The sequence below is a fragment of the Terrapene carolina genome, unplaced genomic scaffold (assembly GCF_002925995.2).
Source record: "Terrapene carolina triunguis isolate 2854851 unplaced genomic scaffold, T_m_triunguis-2.0 Scaffold95, whole genome shotgun sequence".
NCBI classification, from domain to species: domain Eukaryota; kingdom Metazoa; phylum Chordata; order Testudines; family Emydidae; genus Terrapene; species Terrapene triunguis.
The window spans coordinates 33734439-33752389 of NW_020664446.1; the positions used below are offsets into that span (position 1 = coordinate 33734439).

Consider the following 17951-nt stretch of genomic DNA (forward strand, 5'->3'; position numbering starts at 1 on the left):
GCATCCGTACCGGTGGGGATGCCTGGGCCGACGGTACTGGGCTGCTCTGCTCCACGCGAGTCGGAGCTCTTGAGCCCAGGGATCGAGGGCTGCCCAGCGCGGGACCAACCTCCCCCTTATCCTTATCGTGGCATCGTTGCAAGGCCGGGCCCTTCTCTTGCTTTTTGGAGGGAGAGTGGCGCCGACTGGTCGAAGGGGCCTTGCTACGTACCAACGACGCAGCGGTCGGCGCCGAGTCCGATCTGCGTACCAGCGTTGGGGCCAGCACCGACTCCATCAGGAGAGCGCGAAGTCTAAAGTCTCTCTCCTTCTTGGTCCTTGGCTTGAATGACCTGCAGATCCTGCAACGGTCGCTAATGTGAGTCTCACCCAGGCAGCGAAGACACTCAGCGTGAGGGTCGCTCCTGGCCATAGAATGGCGACAAGAGTCGCACGACTTGAAGCCTGGGGCACGGGGCATGCCCCGAGCTCACTCTAACAACTGAAGAACGATCCACGAACGGTACCACTAAGATCGAGAAGAAGGGCTGCAGCAAAGCTGGAGCACAAAGTTCCAACTACCTTCACTGGTGGCAAGAAGGAACTGAGGGTGTGGGGAGCCCGTGAATCCCCTTATAGCGCGATATACAGCACGCACACCTACTGTGGAATATACAGGAGCAATCACTCGAAGAAGAACATGCGTCAATCTGCACTGCTTTGGATTGTTATCAAGCAGCACCAGTCATCAGCATGGACGCATGTCCCCTGGAATGGTGGTTGAAGACTGAAGGGACATATGAATCTTTAGCGCATCTGGCACATCAATATCTTGTGACGCTAGCTACAACAGTGCCATGAGAATGCCTGCTCTCATTTTCAGGTGACATTATAAACAAAAAGCGGGCAGCATTATCTCTTGAAAATGTAAACGAATTTGTTTGTCTGAACAAAAAGTAGGACTGAGTGGCCCTGTAGGCTCTAAAAAATTTTATGCATTTTTTTGTACATAATTCTACATTTGTAAGTTCAACTTTCATGATAAAGAGATTGCACTACACTACTTGTATTAGGTGAATTGAAAAATACTATTTTTTTTTTTACAGTGCAAATACTTGTAATCAAAAATATAAAGTGAGCACTGTACACTTTGTATTCTGTGTTGTAATTGAAATCAATATATTTGAAAATATAGAAAACCATCCAAAAATATTTATATAAGTAGTATTCTATTATTGTCTAACGGTGCAATTAATTTTTTTGATTGCTTGATAGCCCTAATTGTAACATGACTCCAAATCTTTTGCACTCAAAACACGCAATGAGAAACAAACCATAATAGTGCTAGGTCTATTCAGTTAAGCACACTATGAAATCAGACATTAAGCTATTGTAATTTTGTATGAATAATTAAAGCAGATGTTAGTTTCAGTGAATTTATTTCTCTTAAAAAGAGTTACCTCAGTAGCTTCTTCAAGTTGTTGAGCAGATTCACTTAATTTAATCACTTGCATTTCAAGCTCTGTAATCAAATAGAGAAACTGGTTTGCATTACATAGATTGCAAACTTGTAGTTCATTCACCAAGTTGGAAAAGTCTTTCTATAATAAGGTTTTAGTCATTTGCCAATAATTGAGATACACTGAGACTATTCCCCCCAGTTTGATTTAGCAATCTAAAATATTTTTTGATTTTCAAATGAATAATTTAAATAGTTTGGAAAAATAAATGCATATATTTCAACCAAAACGATCCAATAATTGCACTTTAAGCAAAAGGGTGGCTTCTTCCTGTAAGCCTGCTCACCGAGCCCTGCTCAAAGCAATAACTTTAATATCAGAGACCTTAATACATTAATGAGGATTGTAATTTTTTCCACTCTCCAATATAGGAAAGCTACCCCTCCGCCATGAAAAAGGCCACCAAACCCACAAGTGGGTAAGTGAATGAAATCCAGATGTATGTGTCTCTCTCACACACACGCCTTTCAGTTCTGGAAACAGGACACAATAATAGAGTCTGGAGTCAGGTTAGATAAGCCCACTTGTGTCCTGAGATACTGATTCACTTGCTTATTTGTTTTTCCAGCCTCTAACCTGTTAGGAAAGTTTCAATAATACCAAGTGTGCTGAAAATACATGACCATTCCTGTCTAGCTTGCATCAGCATTAAAGATTTTTGTTGCCCCCCCCCCCTTTTTTTTTTTAAAGGACAAAGTTATAAATTTCCACAGATTTCCTCTATTTTGATGCAACCAACAGGAGCACAAGCTCCTTCACAAGCAGAGATTTTAGGGTAGATATCTGAATCCACAATTTTAAAATGTTGTAAGAGAAAGAACCACCTCAATATTAAAACCAACATCTTTTCACCCTCTTCCTCACAGTTCAGCTTTTCTGTCTTTATTATTCAGGTTGACTAAACAATGGAAAGGTTTTTATAAAACTTCTCCAATCTCCTCCCTCCTTAGAGTGGTTCCATTTCTTTATTAAGTTTAAAACATAGTCTTTTTGGTTTTTAATGTTTAGTGCCTCTGCAGAGTAAGCCTATTGGAAAAAAATGCTATTCTATGTTGATCAGAGTCCTCTTGGTGCTCATTGCAAGATTTATAATTTACAGTAGTTGGATGTAAATGTAGAAAGTCCTCCTGAAAGTGCTGAGTGTTTCTGGGAAGGGGAGTCATATGTAAGCACTGATGTGACGCTCCATATTCTTTATAGACATATGCGGATTGTATAAATATGGCATAATTAAGATACATGAACCGCCTTCCATAAAATATAAGGTATCATTGGAAATGTTATGATTTACTGGATGTGATTCTCCTATTTGTATGCATGTATCATTTCTGTATCTGGAGTTAGGAATACTGACTATGTAACAATTACAACTGTGGTTATACTTGGAGATGCCCACCAGACAGTAAGCAAAGAGCCTTAATAGGCCATCAGGAAAAAGACAATGAGTCTTCAAAGATGTGAATCCCCCATCTTCCAGGACTTACTTCCTGTGAACACTGCAAATAAACCTGGTTTCATGGTTGCTTTGACACTGCAAGGTCAGGTGATAATGTCACCTGGTAAAAAGTACCACCTTGAACACTGCTTGTACTTTTCCACTAGAAACAAAGGCTTCCCGCCTTATGTAAATTCTGTTTAAGGCTGAAGAGTAAGGCAAACAGGACTCTTCTCCATTGCCTTCCTGCCCAAGAAGACAGTTGAAAGTAACTGAAGAAACAAAAGAACTGAGCGGAGGGAAAGGCAAAGGCTGATTCCAGACTAAGACAGGAGTCTGGTCTGTAAAGAGAAGTAACTGGAACTCTAAGCTACAAAAACTCTGCAACTTGCCTAAAAACATTTAGGGTGAGAAATTATGTTTTGTAACCTGTTTCTTGAGTGTATTAAGCCTAGTTTGCCTGTTTTGTTTTATTTGCTCAGTAATCTGCTTTGTTCTGTTTGTTATCACTTATAATCAACCTTTTATAGTTAATAAACTTGTTTTTGTTTGTTATAAAACCCAGTTTGTGAAATTTATAATGGGGGGGTGGGGGGATGCAAGAAGTTATGCATATATTTCTTCACATTGAGGGAGGGGGGAGAATTTATGAGCTTATGTTGTATAGATGTCTCTACAGCACAAGACAATATTTTTTGGGTGTACTTTCTAGCGGGGAGCTGTACTTGAGTGCTGGGCGATTTCCTAGCTAAATCTTCCCATTAGAGAGCTGCTCACAGACTGTGTGCAATTCTACAGCTGGTGCGTCCCTACCTGTGTGTGTGCTGCTAGAGGCCGAAGAGCCTGATTCAGCAAATCAGGGAGAGGGAGCCCAGGCTAGTGGAGCAGGCAGGCTCAGTGAAACCCCACTACATCAGGTAGCATGCTGGACTGGGGGTCCATACGTAAACACAACCTCCAGCCAACCAACCAAGAAACTGATTGTTGCATAAAAGAAAAAAACTGAAGTTCCACAAGATGCTTTAGGACTGTGTTAAGTGCTACTTTAGCAAGTTTTAGATATGGTGCTGAACTGTCCTCGGTCATCAGTTTAGGATGATTGCACCTGTTCTGATTTTTCATTTTAGCTGTCTGAGCAAGTGGCAAAGTACTAAGTACTTTCTCTGCATCATGGATAGCATCTTTAGCAACTTGGACACAATATTCTATGGTTTTCTTTTCAGACACAGAATTAATAAGGTGTAGTCTACTTAGTTCTTTTTGTGTTATGCTTCTAGCCATTATTATACTCCTGGGAGAATTCTGCGTGTGCATAATTAATGAGCCATGCATACTTTTAAAGTTTTGTGCAGAAAAAAAAATCCTTCTGCTGAAATGGGAGTGGAGACACAGGGCCATGGGGGGAGGGAGGTATAGGGCTACATGGTAATGGGGGAGGGGGTGCAGAGCTACATAAGGACAGGGGAGTGGCTGGGTGAGGGCACAGAGACACATCGGGACGGGATACAGAGCCACATAGGGATAGGGAGGGGTGTGAGTGGGGGTGGAGGGACACGTCAACAGGGGGTGCAAGGACACATGGGGTTACAGGAACACACGGGGACGGGGCAGATATACCTGACTGAATGGGAGAGGCTAGGGGTCAGGCAGGGTCTGCATGGAGACGTTCCCTAAAAATCCCTCCCCGCCCTCTTCCCTGCCCAAAAAAAGTTCCATACTTTTCCCACCTATACCCAACAACCCATCAAGTTCACACCCAGACTCCTTCCCAGCAATTTACTTCCCTCTCCTTCAGCTCCTCCATTAACCCTGACTCCTCCAAGACTTTGCACTGCTTCTGAGGGGTGCAGGAAATACGGTTCTGTATTCTAGTTTAAATGGAATTATTACTCATGAGTTCTGTATTAATATGCCTAGTAAGGGATCTATTTGTCAAAAACATTTCCTGAATCTTTTTTGTTGTCTGTATTGTTACAGACATACTTGCTGACAGGTATTTTGAAATAAATGACCAAAAATAATCGCAACAGTTTCAATTATATGGTGTTATTTCGACAAAAAAAAAAAAAAAAAAAAAAGCAAAATTTTCAAATATCATGCGCAAAATTTTAAACTTTTTTGGCACAGTATTCCCCCAGGGGGAATTATATTCCTGATTTTCTTTCTTCCTTTAAAATTTTCATTTATTGCTTCCCTTTGCGGCAGTCAGCAATAGACCTGCAAGCTCAAATATGTCTGCTTTGGCATATTTGGGGTGAAATGCTCTAAATTTCTCATGATATGCCACACTGCAGGTGATAGCATAAAACAAAAAACAAACAAACAAAAAGATTACAACTTTGCTCCCACAGTGGCAAGAGCAATCAAGAATTGCCAGAAAGTTGGGAAGTAAAGAGAATCAGATACTGCTTCTCAACAGAGCTATGTTGAACGCTGGTGAAAAGCCCAGAATTGGGACGGAAAAATCAGACACTACATCAACATTTCAATGACAAATTGTGGCAATGAGAAAATCTCTATCAAGTTCCAGTAAAGGGCATATTGATCTTTAATCCAAAGTAATCTCTTTTTCTGTATTTTGTTCAGAGGATTTATATCCTTTTGGCTAACAACTATTTGTTTCAATGTTTTATTTTGAAGAATTCTATTTGCATTGTTTGTGGCTACGTAATCACATGTTTCCAATCACATTCAACTTTAGACACGGTGAATTAGTAGTTCACACACTGATATCTAGTAATCATTAAATATTAATCATTGGTTTCCAGTATATAATCAACAGCTTTCATATTTACTAGTTAGAATGAGGAAGTAGTGAATTCACACTAAGAACTGAGAAGATAAGCTAACTAGATTTATCATTAATATATGCCCTACATACATTCCAGAAGCTTCTAGAATTTAGCAAATCAATTCCCCCTAACAGTTTATAAACTCCCTGTCTTCAGCATTCAGTGAGTTGATTCCACCCACTAGCCAGTCACTCCACTCATTACTGTTTTTCCTCTAGAACTTTAGAGGGTTTTGTTTCCCAATGGCAGGCATGTACTCAAGTTTTTTTTCGGGGGGGAGAGAAGAGGAGAAGTGGGGGAGGGGCGTTAATTTTTTTCCATTCAGGCTAAAAGTAGGCAAGACAAAAATCCCCTCAAATAGAGATTGTGGTCAAGTAATTACTTCAAGGACAAGTTGAAAAAACTAAACATGATAAAAAATTTTAAAGCCACTAGATTTTCTGGAATAAAAAAAAAAGTTTCATAAACTGGATTCATACTCTGAGAATTCTACTATACTTATATTGCAAGGCACTAGTTCTCGTGAGATTATTCCTCATTGAAAGGTAACTGAAATTACTGTATTTTATAGGTAATTAGAATGTATGCTGTGCATGCTCTTAAAAATGTGAAATCAATAAAAGTTGTATTAAAAAAATTCATCCTACAGTTAGAAGACATTTTAACTTGAATAAGGCTGCATCTTTTCAAATTAAGTAATAACTGAACTGTTCTATAATTTTTAAATAAAGATTGTTTTCTTAAAACTAATAGTTTGGTGGTTTGGTTGAGCTTAAAATAATGTAATAAAAATAAACGTAATATCCAATTTGATCAACTAGAAAGATCACAATATGAGCAGATGGTAACTAGTTTGTATTAAAGTGTAAATATTAAACTTAAGCAGGTTAAGATATCCAGTCCACTTAATTCATTAGGACTTAACATATCTTCCAAGTCTGCATTAGTTTAGAATCACTCTTATTTTACCCCACTCACCTTTAGTTTTCTGTGTCAGCTCTTCTTTGGTTTTAGTTAGCTCAACAGTAACTTTTCCCAGTTTTTGTTCAAGCCAAGCAATAGCTTCTTGTGGGTCTTCTAGGGATAGAATATACCTGTGAGCTTCTTCTGCCTGCTTCTTAATATCAGTGACATCATCTTGCAGAAAATTAATAATGCCCTCGAGATCAATACAGTTCTCAGGAGCTACATTATTGCCTCCTTCCTAGAAAGGAAGTGAAAAGTGCTTTATGGTTATTTAGCAATGGCCTAAAATTGCTAAATCAGCTTGTAACTGCTATAATAGAACCCTAGGTTCTCTTGGACAAATCTTAGTATAGCCATCCTTCCAATGGACAGTTGGATAAATTCATGAAGTTGTTCATGAAAGGAAACGATAAAACCTAGGAATTCCCAGATTTTAATCCTGACTGATGCCATCTTGCATTTTGGGGATAATATCTGCCTTCCTCTTTTTTTTACAGCACTTAAAAGCAAGGGTAAAATTTTCTGTTATACTGATATAAATCCAAGTAACAGGAGAATTTTGCCCATAAACCACAAAGAAGTATTGTATCTTGAGTTGGGAGAATGTGGAATATAACACACCAAGTGAACAGTCTGTGTCAATTTCTGAATTGTTATTAACTAGTGTCTGGAAAACTTAATATATTTTTGTAAAAAGGTAAAAATAGAAGAGTTAAAGATACAGCTTTTTTAAAATTAAGATGAAAAACAAGGGGAAGTAGAGGTTAAAATAATAGGATGACAAAAAACTGCAATATCCTGTCTCGTGCCAAAAAACAAGCACCGGGGCCTAATTATGCCTTAGATACATATGCTACTCCCATTGCTTGAAATGTGCACACATCTTTTTTGAAAAGATTTTTAGGTTCCTATAAACATATTCAGTGTGAGTAGCCTAAAGTCATCTGAAATAGGTATGTGACTGAAGTTAAACAAAGTTAAATTCATATTAGATTCTACTATAAGCTATAAACGCATCCAACTTTTTAGCACACAAAGCCCAAATTTTAGAACCCGAACTACTTACTTTTCATCTTATAGTGCACATCTCTAAATTTTCATCCCTTGAAAAATCCCCAAAATAGATCTTGAGAGTTCTTTAATGACAAGCTAAAAGGTACCGACATCTAATTTAAGAAATAAGGTCTACCCTACTTGGAACAAGAATTCTTGAAGTCACCACTACATCCATTCCTTGGCATCTGGAGTCAGTTTACATTAATACCCAACCATGAGAAGTGCTCATCCCTTAACAGTAGGTTAGGTACAAGTACAAAGCCAGATTCTTCAACAATATGTAGGGGGGGAAATTACCAGCATTCCAGCTCTTTCATTACAATAGGAATCTTTTATCACCTGTTCTTCATCCAGGTTTTTGGCACATTCATTTACCAAATCCTTGTAGATTTCCAAGCGTTGTTCAGAAGCTTCTTCTAGCAACTCTCGTTCATGAGAAAGGCATTGCCTGTATTTAAAGAGTTCTAATGCTAGAAATTACTTTATTATTATAATTATAAACAAAGAATGTTAATGAGTCTGACACTACACTTTGACTGTCAGAACCCGGGTATTCTCCCATGCTTGTTCATTTTGTGAACTGGGTTAACTTTAAGTTACAGCTGCTCTTGCTAACAAACATCACAAGTGTATATTAGCCTTGCATTCAGAAACAGTTCAGTAACTAAAAATTATGAAAAATATTTATACAGATCAAGGCTTTCACAAGGTTTTCTGAATTGTGCATCTTCCTAGAGGTAAACTGTACACTAAATTTGTGTATATTTTTCAGCAGCCATTCAAGCAGCTTTTGAGCCTCACATACCAAAATTACTTATAGCATGGTAGTGCACTCTGTATGCCCTCCTCTTGCATGGAACATATCTGCATTTGATACAGGGATTGGAATTTACAGATGTCCAAAGTCTATCCCAAATCATGTCAAAGTTTCATTACTTAGTTCCAGACGTCTAGAATTGAAACATTTTATTGTTCTGGAAAGCATTTATATTGGACCATCAACTAGAGTACATTTGCAAGAGGTTTTCTTCCTGTAATTTTAGCAGACAGTGCAACAGGCAGCTATATAGCTAGAACTTTACATCTAAAGCCACTGAAAACATTCATCATATTCCCAATTAGATGACATTCATTTTTTGCCTAGATAGCGTGAGAGATCTTAGGACTTCAGAATTGTCATTTGTCTTTCATTGTTCTCACTTTTCAGTGGTTTAAATCAGTCAATACAGAACGCTGGGTTTTTTATTTTTGTTTCATATAAAGTTTAGATACAATACATGTTGCTTTCACAGCAAGTGGTTAATGTCAACTTGGGTATGGGGTTTGAACTAGTTTTGGCAGGTAAAAAGACTTCAAAGTAAGAAAGCTGAGGGGAAAGATCAGAGCAGTCAAAAAGAATTTGTAATTCTTTCCTTTTACAAAGAATCTTAACCAATGTAATTTCTAAGGGAGGTGTGGGGAGGAGAACTCAATTTTATTTGAGCAAATCCAGTTTGACATGTTTTCTGAGAAGAGGTTTAAGCTAAAACAAAGAGTCACTTATATTGGACACTGGAATAAGAGTGTCCGCACAGGGTGGAGGCGCGGGAAGGGGCAGCTATGTTAAACTTCCCCAACACTAAGTATTTGGCTTTTATTTTATTATTTCATTTTACCTGCAACTGTAAAAGATACAAATATTTACAACCTACAGGCTAAGATTAAAAGACTGGAGTTACACAACAGTGTAAACTATGTACAACTAGAAGACTATAAAGAAACCTAAGCAACTGTTAACTTACCTGAAATCTGTTTCCCGTTGAGCAAAATACTGAGTAAATTCTTGTGTGACTTCTTCACGAATTTTTAATTCCAGGAGTAACTTATCTTTTCTCTCATTGATCAACTTGCTTTTCAAGTCTTCTATTATATTTAGTAGTCTCTACAATGATCACAAATACTCTTTTAATGCTTTTATAAAGGAAAGTTTTCAGAAAGATTATTTCTTAATCACTGCTCCAAGAATAAAAGGTTCTTCAAAGATGAGAATATTGGTTCAGATTTCTTTTTGAAATGTGAGCAACTATTGTGTCCAATTCTTCTACCATTATCGGAAAAACAGGAGGATTGATAGATTAAATGTTGGTAAATTGCTGTATCAGTGCAAACCATCAATATTGTATACGTATGTACACAGAACAAGCATGTTCAAGAATCCAAAGAACATTATAATGTATTATATCAACTGTTAGAAAAATTTTCTAAGAAAGATTGGAATGATTTATCTGTTCAAAACAAGATTAAAATCTAGAGTTTTAAAAACAGTATATTTTTAAAATAGACATTGTTTCTCAAGGAGCATTAGTTGGAGAATATATCACAGCACAATACAACCCAAAGCAAGAGTGGTTTCCAAATCTAGTATTGTTCCAGATTAAACTGATGAGCATGCTGAAGCATAGAAGAAAGTTTGCTTCCAGAGATCTTGCATGCATAGAATATAGGCATAAAGGATTTTTTATATTACTGAAGTCCACAGCTTGCCCATGCTGTAAATACAGTACACTGAGGAGAGGTCCATTTACACAGACTTTCAGTAACGGGTGCAACCAAACTAAATCATGCCCAAATCCGAACTTAAAAAGCCATTTTTACAGTTTTCCGCAACAGGCAGCATGCTTCAGTCCCCCACAAATATATTATACTAAGGATGCCACCTACCCATCAAAAGTTATATTGTAATGACTCTGAAAGCATTCCAGGTACATACCAGATACTCTTCTTTTCCAATAATTACTTTATTTTCCTCCTCCTCATTTGGCATCTCTTTTGCCATATCATACTCCTCCTCCTCCTCATTTGGCATTTCTTTTGCCATATCATGCTCCTCATGTGTCTCATTGTTATCCACAGTTAAATCATCGTCATCTTCTATCACGTCTTCCAGGCTCCTGTCCCAAAGTACAGTGGCTCTCTTTCTTGCTATCTGCATTTTAGTGTCAGCATTATTTATGAGAGACACTTCTCTTGCAGACTTCTGGATAAATGGCTGCTCTTGGGGAGCATTAGAAGTGTCTAGAACACAAATCTGTTGAGGGAAATAGGTTGTCAATTATTTGTTAGACACTGGTTTAGAGAATACTAAGCACTTATTGAGGTAGCCTGTAGCCATGGCTATCAGTTAGCCTGCAACTGGGGGCTGTACTTCATTCTGTTGGCAATGCCTACTTGCAGTTACCACACCTGAAATTCTCTGCCACGCTACAAAACAGGAGTACTTTTGAAGTGCAGAGAAGAACAGGAATCATGCAGAAACTGCACTGTTTTGAGACTCAGGATTCTCCTGGAATGAAGCACTGGAGACTGGCTAGAGGGACAAAACTACTTCAGGAGTGAGGCTGCTAATTCCTTTGACATAGAAGAACTGCTGCTATGTTATTTTGGCAAGAACAGTGGGAGACTGTCTCAGGAGCCAAAGGCAGCTTGTCCCTTTTGCAGAGTCAGACTGCAGTTAGTGCTGGAGAGTAAGAAAGAAACTCCCCCCAGAGATTGGAGGAATTAGAGGGGGAGAAAAAAACCTGATGTACTTCTCACCACATGCCTGCTGAGAACAAATAGCTTATAATCAATAAGAGAACAGGGTGAGATGTTTGCATTAAAAATATGAATGTTTAAAATTTCTGTATCAGGTCAGAGACAGGACGAGCCGTGTGTGTGACGTTTGGAATTTCTAGGGATTATGGTTCTCTAGCTGGCAGAGCCCAAGAGAGCATTATAATCACAACAGCTTTTTGTAAAGATTCATTTTTTTAAATGTTTCCTTCCCAAAACTATGAAGTATTTCAACCAGGAAAGATTACAGAACATTTAATTTGATCATGAGAAGACAAATTTAGAGACAAAATTAAAAAAAAAAAATCACTGAAGTATGATATGGGACGGATTTTAGAGACTTGCTTTAAGTGCAAGTCTAAATTCTACAGATATGGAACTACTAAATTATCTCCATAATGCAACTTTGAAGATTTTAAAAATAAAGCTACAAAGTTATAGTGCACTTACTTTTTGGGCAATTGCTGAGAACTTTAGCACATTGAGGGTTTCATCATATGCACCAGCACACTGGCTGATGTTTACTATCATATATACCTTCCCTTTTCCACTGAAAAAGCCTTGAAGGAAGTGAGTTAGTTTACTTTCCCGAAATGGTATGTGCAGCTGCAGCCTAAAAATAATACCAAAGTTAGATACATTCCAGTTCAGTAGGGGGAAAAAAAGCCTCAGTTATAACATTTCAATCTGCAATTCCTGGATTCTTTAACAGTATAAAACAGACCACATTAGGTCTTAGAAATTTAAGCATTAAAAATGTGTTAGAATGATAGTAAGCTATCACACTTCTAAAGATTCTACTTCATACAGGTATTTTTAGTACCTCTCTCATTACTGTAAAATTAGAGAAGGATAGTTGGTTTGCTGCATGTACTGGACAGCACTTTGTATTTAGCCAGTTTCATTGTTTTTCCTATGTAGTCTGCTTGTGTGGATCTCCCACACAGTAATGAGGATGAGCGTGCAGAGAAAAAAAGAGTTGTAGAATCACAAGAGTGCAGGATGCTCAGGAGCAGGTGTATCATCTGAAGCTATTTTTTTTTTTTTTGGTCATTTAAAAAAAATGGCTAGATTTCTAATGGATGGTGTCTCCCTAGTGCAGAGCCAACATGAGGCCTATGCACCACTTACTCCCTAGTTTGAGGGCGTATGAGGAACTTAAGTGGTACACGGGCTTTATGCTAGCCCTTTAGATAAAGAGTAATGGATTGAGGTAAAACCATTGCGATGTGGTATGGTGTCCAGAGATATCTATTAATTATAGCCACAGTTGTCCAAGGGCAGCTGCTCTCTGCACTGTCCTAAGGTTGAAGATTCCTTTCTATACTTAGAATTTGACCTACTGCTAGATGCAGTCCTCCCCCCAATCCACCTTCTCTGCTGAGAACGTCTGGTGCTTCACCAGCCTGGCCTGTACCTTAATGCTGGTCCTAACTTCCAATATCCAAGCACCAGCAGACAAGTGTACAGCTCGGGAAGAGTACAGGGGTTTCCTGCCACAAAGCTTGGTTTACAAATAAATCAGTCAGTAGTCATGGAAGACTAAGCAAGTTTATTCAAATTCCTACATATTTTGAATAATCATAACGAACAGCAAAATGTCTGAAAAGTGTATTAACTGGTACATTTTCAAAAAACTACTCCGTGTGTTTAATCAGACTTCCCAGAAATTTTGCACATTTGGGCTGAAGAGTGGGAAATTTATCAAACTGCTTTTTGTACCATAACTACAGTTAACATTTGTGCTACATGTAGAAAGATAAATTTTTGTGGCTTTATAGAACAGCTAAAGGTAACAGTTATAGTAGCACCTACTTTGACTGTTGACTGTTCTTGAGTGCATTGATGCATTTGCCTAGAATCAGTAAAGAGGTGTTAATATTTCCACTCTCTTTCAATCTATCACCTTCATTGCGCGTCTTGGTACATCTCTCTGAGCCAGCAAGATCACAGAGCGCCAATCTGAAAATACAGATTAATAGTTATTTTGCTTTTCAGGCGTTTTGAAGTCAGCAAAATTAGTGTTAGCTTTGAAATAAACACAATCACTTACTCACTGACTCGTGTTACATTAGGTGCTTCGGAATCTTCAATCTTTAACATTTTAACAGTGAATATGCTGTGACTAAAAGATAGAGAGACAATTTTTAAAAAACTGGACTAATTTCAATGCTACTTAAATTCAAAATATTTTAGTCTCTATAATGCCTGTGTGGGGAGAATTTCATGATTGAAGATATACTGTAACATGAAAAATTACCTTAACACCCTGAATGTGTGTATATGAGAACATACACTTGAGACCTAAATGCAGTCTTTTTTTAATTGTTCAAACAGGCAAAGTAGCAGACTATCCCCACACCCAACATTCTATTTATTATTAGAAGCCTGAGGACTTTTCAAACCCCAAATGAGACTGGAATATAAAGGCAAACAAACTTAACAGCTAAATGCCTTACCTTCAAGGAAGGCATTTCAGCAAAAGGTGTTTAATTCTTATGTAGGTCAATCTTATTGCAAGATTTGAGCAAAAATTGCAGTTTTTGTTCACCAATAAAGTAGGTCAAATCCAGAAGCTAGAAGTCTGGACTCTCCCCTCAACACAAGCTCCACAGAGATTTTAAAAATTGGCCAGCGTGGTTTTTGTGTTCTACTACCCTATATTGAACAATATCAACAACAGTTCTCTCACCTTCTACTGGAGTAAGTATTCAGTTTTGTGCAAGCAATACTCTGGTGCTTCAACCCGAGCTTCAGAAGTTTAAAAGCTTCTTTGGAATCAGAAACCTGAATCCACTGCAGATCTTGAAAGGAAATACCAAGACTTCATATTTAATGGGCCATACATTATTTAATACATATATCTTGATTAGCACTAGAATAATACTTTCATTTAGACTGCGTTTCTGCTTTAGCAGGGCCTCTTGTGAAAATGGCAATCACACTTGACAACTCTTTGCAATCAATGGAATCAATCTTACTAAAAAAAGTCATTGATCAGTATTTTGAGTCTACAAAATAATGAAACCCATATTGATAAATGCAACAGTCTTTGTACCTGAAATCACCACAAGAGAACTTCAAGCAATATTAAGATGGTAACTTCTGTTAACTAAAAACATGGAAAAAATACAATAAAATTAGCCAGCAATAGCTCTCAAAGTAATGCTGGACTGTGACAAAAATCGAAAGTTAGATCAAATTTTGTTTTTTGTTTAGTTTATGCAGCCTTGTATTCTTGAGATTATGTAGTCCTCAGTGTAATGGTATATACTAAGACATGGTTGTAAGACTTTCTGATCCTGTAGAAAATGCATGTTTAGAATCTCTGTAGATAGAAAGTAGCTAAGTGGCATGTACACCAGTTTAACTAACTTTTTAGGGTAGGTCTACACTGCAATTAAGACACCTGCAGCTTGCACAGGCCAGCTGACTTGGGCTTGGAGGGCTTGGGCTAAGAGGCTGTTTAACTGCAGCGTAGACATTTGGGCAGACCCTCCTACCTTGCAGGGACCTAGAGCCCAGGTTCCAGCCCAAGCCCAAACATCTGCACTGCAGTTAAACAGCCCCTTAGCCTGAGTCAGTTGACATGGACTACCCATGGGTTTTTAATTGCAGAATAGACATACTGTTAGGGGCTGAATCTACACTTTGCAAAGGGGGTGAAAAAAGCTCACACCACCATCATGCCCAACACCCACAAATAAAACCTTATTGGGCCTTCTAAACTGGACCTGGTTAGGTCTATTTGCCTGTATGAGGTCACAAAACTTACGCTGGGGTGGAAGCAGGCAAGTCAGCCCTTATAGAATTTCCATGAATAATTCAGCCTAGTTGTGACCAGTGTAGCCTGAGAGATTTGAAGACATGGCTCCCTTCTTGAGGGAAGCCTATCATAATTGTGAGGCTGCGCTTTCACCAGATAGAGAGATATTACACGGCAAGAGACTCTTCCTATACTTATCAAAAAGCAGAACTGTCTCTGGAATTCTTTTGTTAAAAACAAAAGACACTATGTAAAACCAAACAGCTTTCTTCAGTTTTGTTTCCAACATTCATGGTATCAGGGAAAAAAATATGACTTGGGGAAAAGAATTTTCTGCAGAGAAAATTAGGGAATAGGATACAGGACCCTAGGAAGTGCACTCTGGAAATTAGGGGAACATTGTGGAAGACCTCCTAATAAAGTGCATGCATATATGTACACATCCCCAAATTTAAAGTGCTAGGGTGCGTGAAAACTTGGAAACATTAATCCATTCTGAAAATGGCACTCACGCTTGATACACAAAGTAAAGACATTCCTTATCCTACTACAAAGTTAGCATTGAAGCATGTGAACTGGCACCAGGATGAATACACCTGAAATTCAAACAAGTTATCATAACCAGCATAAGTAGTGGTATTTTAGTTACCTTTTACATAAGAGCAGCCTTTGATGTCTTGAGCAAGACGTAGCACCCTTCTTTTCTTGTCATTTGACACTGGGAGTAGTAAGTCATAAATGCACTCATTGTAAATCTCACAAAAGGAAACCCAAACAGAAAATTTCATGTAGCTTGCCATGCTCATGTTAGGTTGTTCAGGTTCTTTTATAGGTTCTTCCAAGTCTGCCAAAACATTTATTCAGTTACACAAATGCCCTGCTCAAATGAAGCCTTTAAAGCAATATGATAATTAACTTAACTCAAGTTATCATATCTCAGCACAGAATTGACAAATTAGATATTAAAAAATATGAACTTGGATTCAGATCAGACTACTTTACAACAGTAAGAAGCTATTGTGATCAATAAGCAAATGACATTTTTTGGTCAACTGGGAATCTCTACCTACCTACATTACATTTATCATGAGAATCACTGAAGCTCACCTGCTCTTATTCAGCGGCAATAATTGGTTTAAAACCAAGTTTTAAACAAGCTTTATTATATACTTGAACTCTCTCAAAGACTAACATCTTTAGAACATACTTGTCAATGTAACGCTACTTTTAAATCTTCCCTTTTAAAAAAAAAATTGAGAATATTATTTGACATATCTATGGGGATTATTTTGGATTTCCTCCCTAATAGTTATAATTAAATAAACTTATTTTAAGTGCTCATAAGAGTTGCTAGGATGATAGCACTAGAAATACCACCATCACCAGCAGGACAAGTTCCCCCTACCACAGTAACATCCTACTCTGCAGTCTGCCTTAATTCAGACCTAGATGAGTACTGCAGTCTTCATACCAACTTTATCTTTGGCCTCTCTGCCAAGTCTAACAATTGGAGCGGTTTGTGTCATGAGACCCATCCACAAGAAATTATATAGAAACCAATTTGTTTCACATAGCCCAACTGCTGTCAAATGACAAACACTTTCAACTACTAGAAACCTGGACTCAAAGTGAATCACTAATCTAGAGAATGGCCCTCAACCTCTTAAATAAAAGAAAGGGGGTTGGGGGGATTAAATGGTTTTAATATAGAACATACCTTCAGATGATTCTGAAGTTTTGCTGTGGTTGTTTATGCTGTTTTGAGAGTCCACCTATAAGACAAGGACAAAAGAAGGAACAAAGTTTGATTTTAAAATGCATCGTCCTTATTATGTCATGGTCAATATAATATTAGGTATTTAAATCGATCAATTTTGTAACATAGTACTACTGCTCCACTAAAGGCCAATCAATTGTAGCAACGATACGCCAACATAAGTTTACTGGCCACATGAAGTTTCCAGTGGCTGTTAATGTCACAAGACTAGAGAAAAGCATCTCCAAATTTCTAATGGGCTGAATGTCAAACTAACAAGCTTAGAACAGCAACAAAACTAGGATGGTCACTTAAAGAGCTTAGCTAAATGATTGTATCACCACATATGCTGTTAAGAGACCATGCTAAAGTCTGTTTCAAGTTGAAATAAAAAATTTAAGATTCCGAAGACTATGGGGTCTTTTTTTGCTAAACTTATACTTGTAAATCAAAGGAAGAGGAATGCCTACTGCTAATACTTTTAAGTTTATGTATACTTCCAATATCCAGTTTTGTAAAGGTAACACACATAGTATGGCTGCAAATAGCACTGGTCTACAAATTTTGAGAAGTCGTCTGCTTCAGAGATAAAATGTGCTATTTATTATGTATTTTGATGTGCTGAATTCAAATATGACAGTTAAAACAACTGATTGGCTACTGTTTCTAAGATATTTAAGTTTTTATATTTTATATCTATGTATATTGTGTAGATAGTAGAGTTTTAATCATAAATTGTAAACCTAGGTCTTTTCATGTGTCTATGGTTGCTTTACATGATAATATTTCACCTGTCCTGTTTATGTAACACTTTAAAAATCAGCAAAAGGGTTATATAAATAAAATTTATTATGAAACAAAAGGCAAAAAACTATTATGTACATAGTTAAGTCCTATTCAGGGTCTACTCGGCGCTTCTTGGCTTGTCTCTTGTATTCGTTAAATGGAGCATCTCGTCACTGTCCAGCAATAGTCTGCAAGCATTGATGGGCTCCATTTGCCCCGATAGCGTTTCTCCATTGTTGCAATGTCCTGGTGAAATCACTCGCCATGCTTGTTGCTCACTGCTCCGCAGTTCGGTGGAAAAAAA

The 17951-nt window shown here is 37.8% G+C and overlaps 1 protein-coding gene across 3 annotated transcripts in view; it reads right to left on the reverse strand.

Moving 5' to 3' along the window:
* Positions 1–16873, reverse strand: part of KIF20B (kinesin family member 20B) — a 53293-nt gene extending 36420 nt beyond the window's left edge. Inside the window, exons 1-12 of one of the 3 annotated variants that reach the window (XM_029911393.1) lie at positions 16823–16873; positions 15755–15949; positions 14032–14143; positions 13393–13464; positions 13155–13301; positions 11790–11952; positions 10618–10815; positions 10498–10575; positions 9530–9669; positions 8046–8196; positions 6705–6930; positions 1440–1501 (exon numbers count right to left, since the gene is read on the reverse strand). In XM_029911393.1, coding sequence (XP_029767253.1) covers positions 1440–1501; positions 6705–6930; positions 8046–8196; positions 9530–9669; positions 10498–10575; positions 10618–10815; positions 11790–11952; positions 13155–13301; positions 13393–13464; positions 14032–14143; positions 15755–15911 — 1506 coding nt within the window. In that variant the 5' untranslated portion in view covers positions 15912–15949; positions 16823–16873. Of the gene's footprint in view, positions 1–1439; positions 1502–6704; positions 6931–8045; positions 8197–9529; positions 9670–10497; positions 10816–11789; positions 11953–13154; positions 13302–13392; positions 13465–14031; positions 14144–15754; positions 15950–16822 lie in introns of all 3 variants that reach the window. The other 2 variants (XM_026650984.2, XM_026650983.2) reach the window with 2 other exon arrangements.
* Between the last annotated feature and the right edge of the window lie 1078 nt (positions 16874–17951).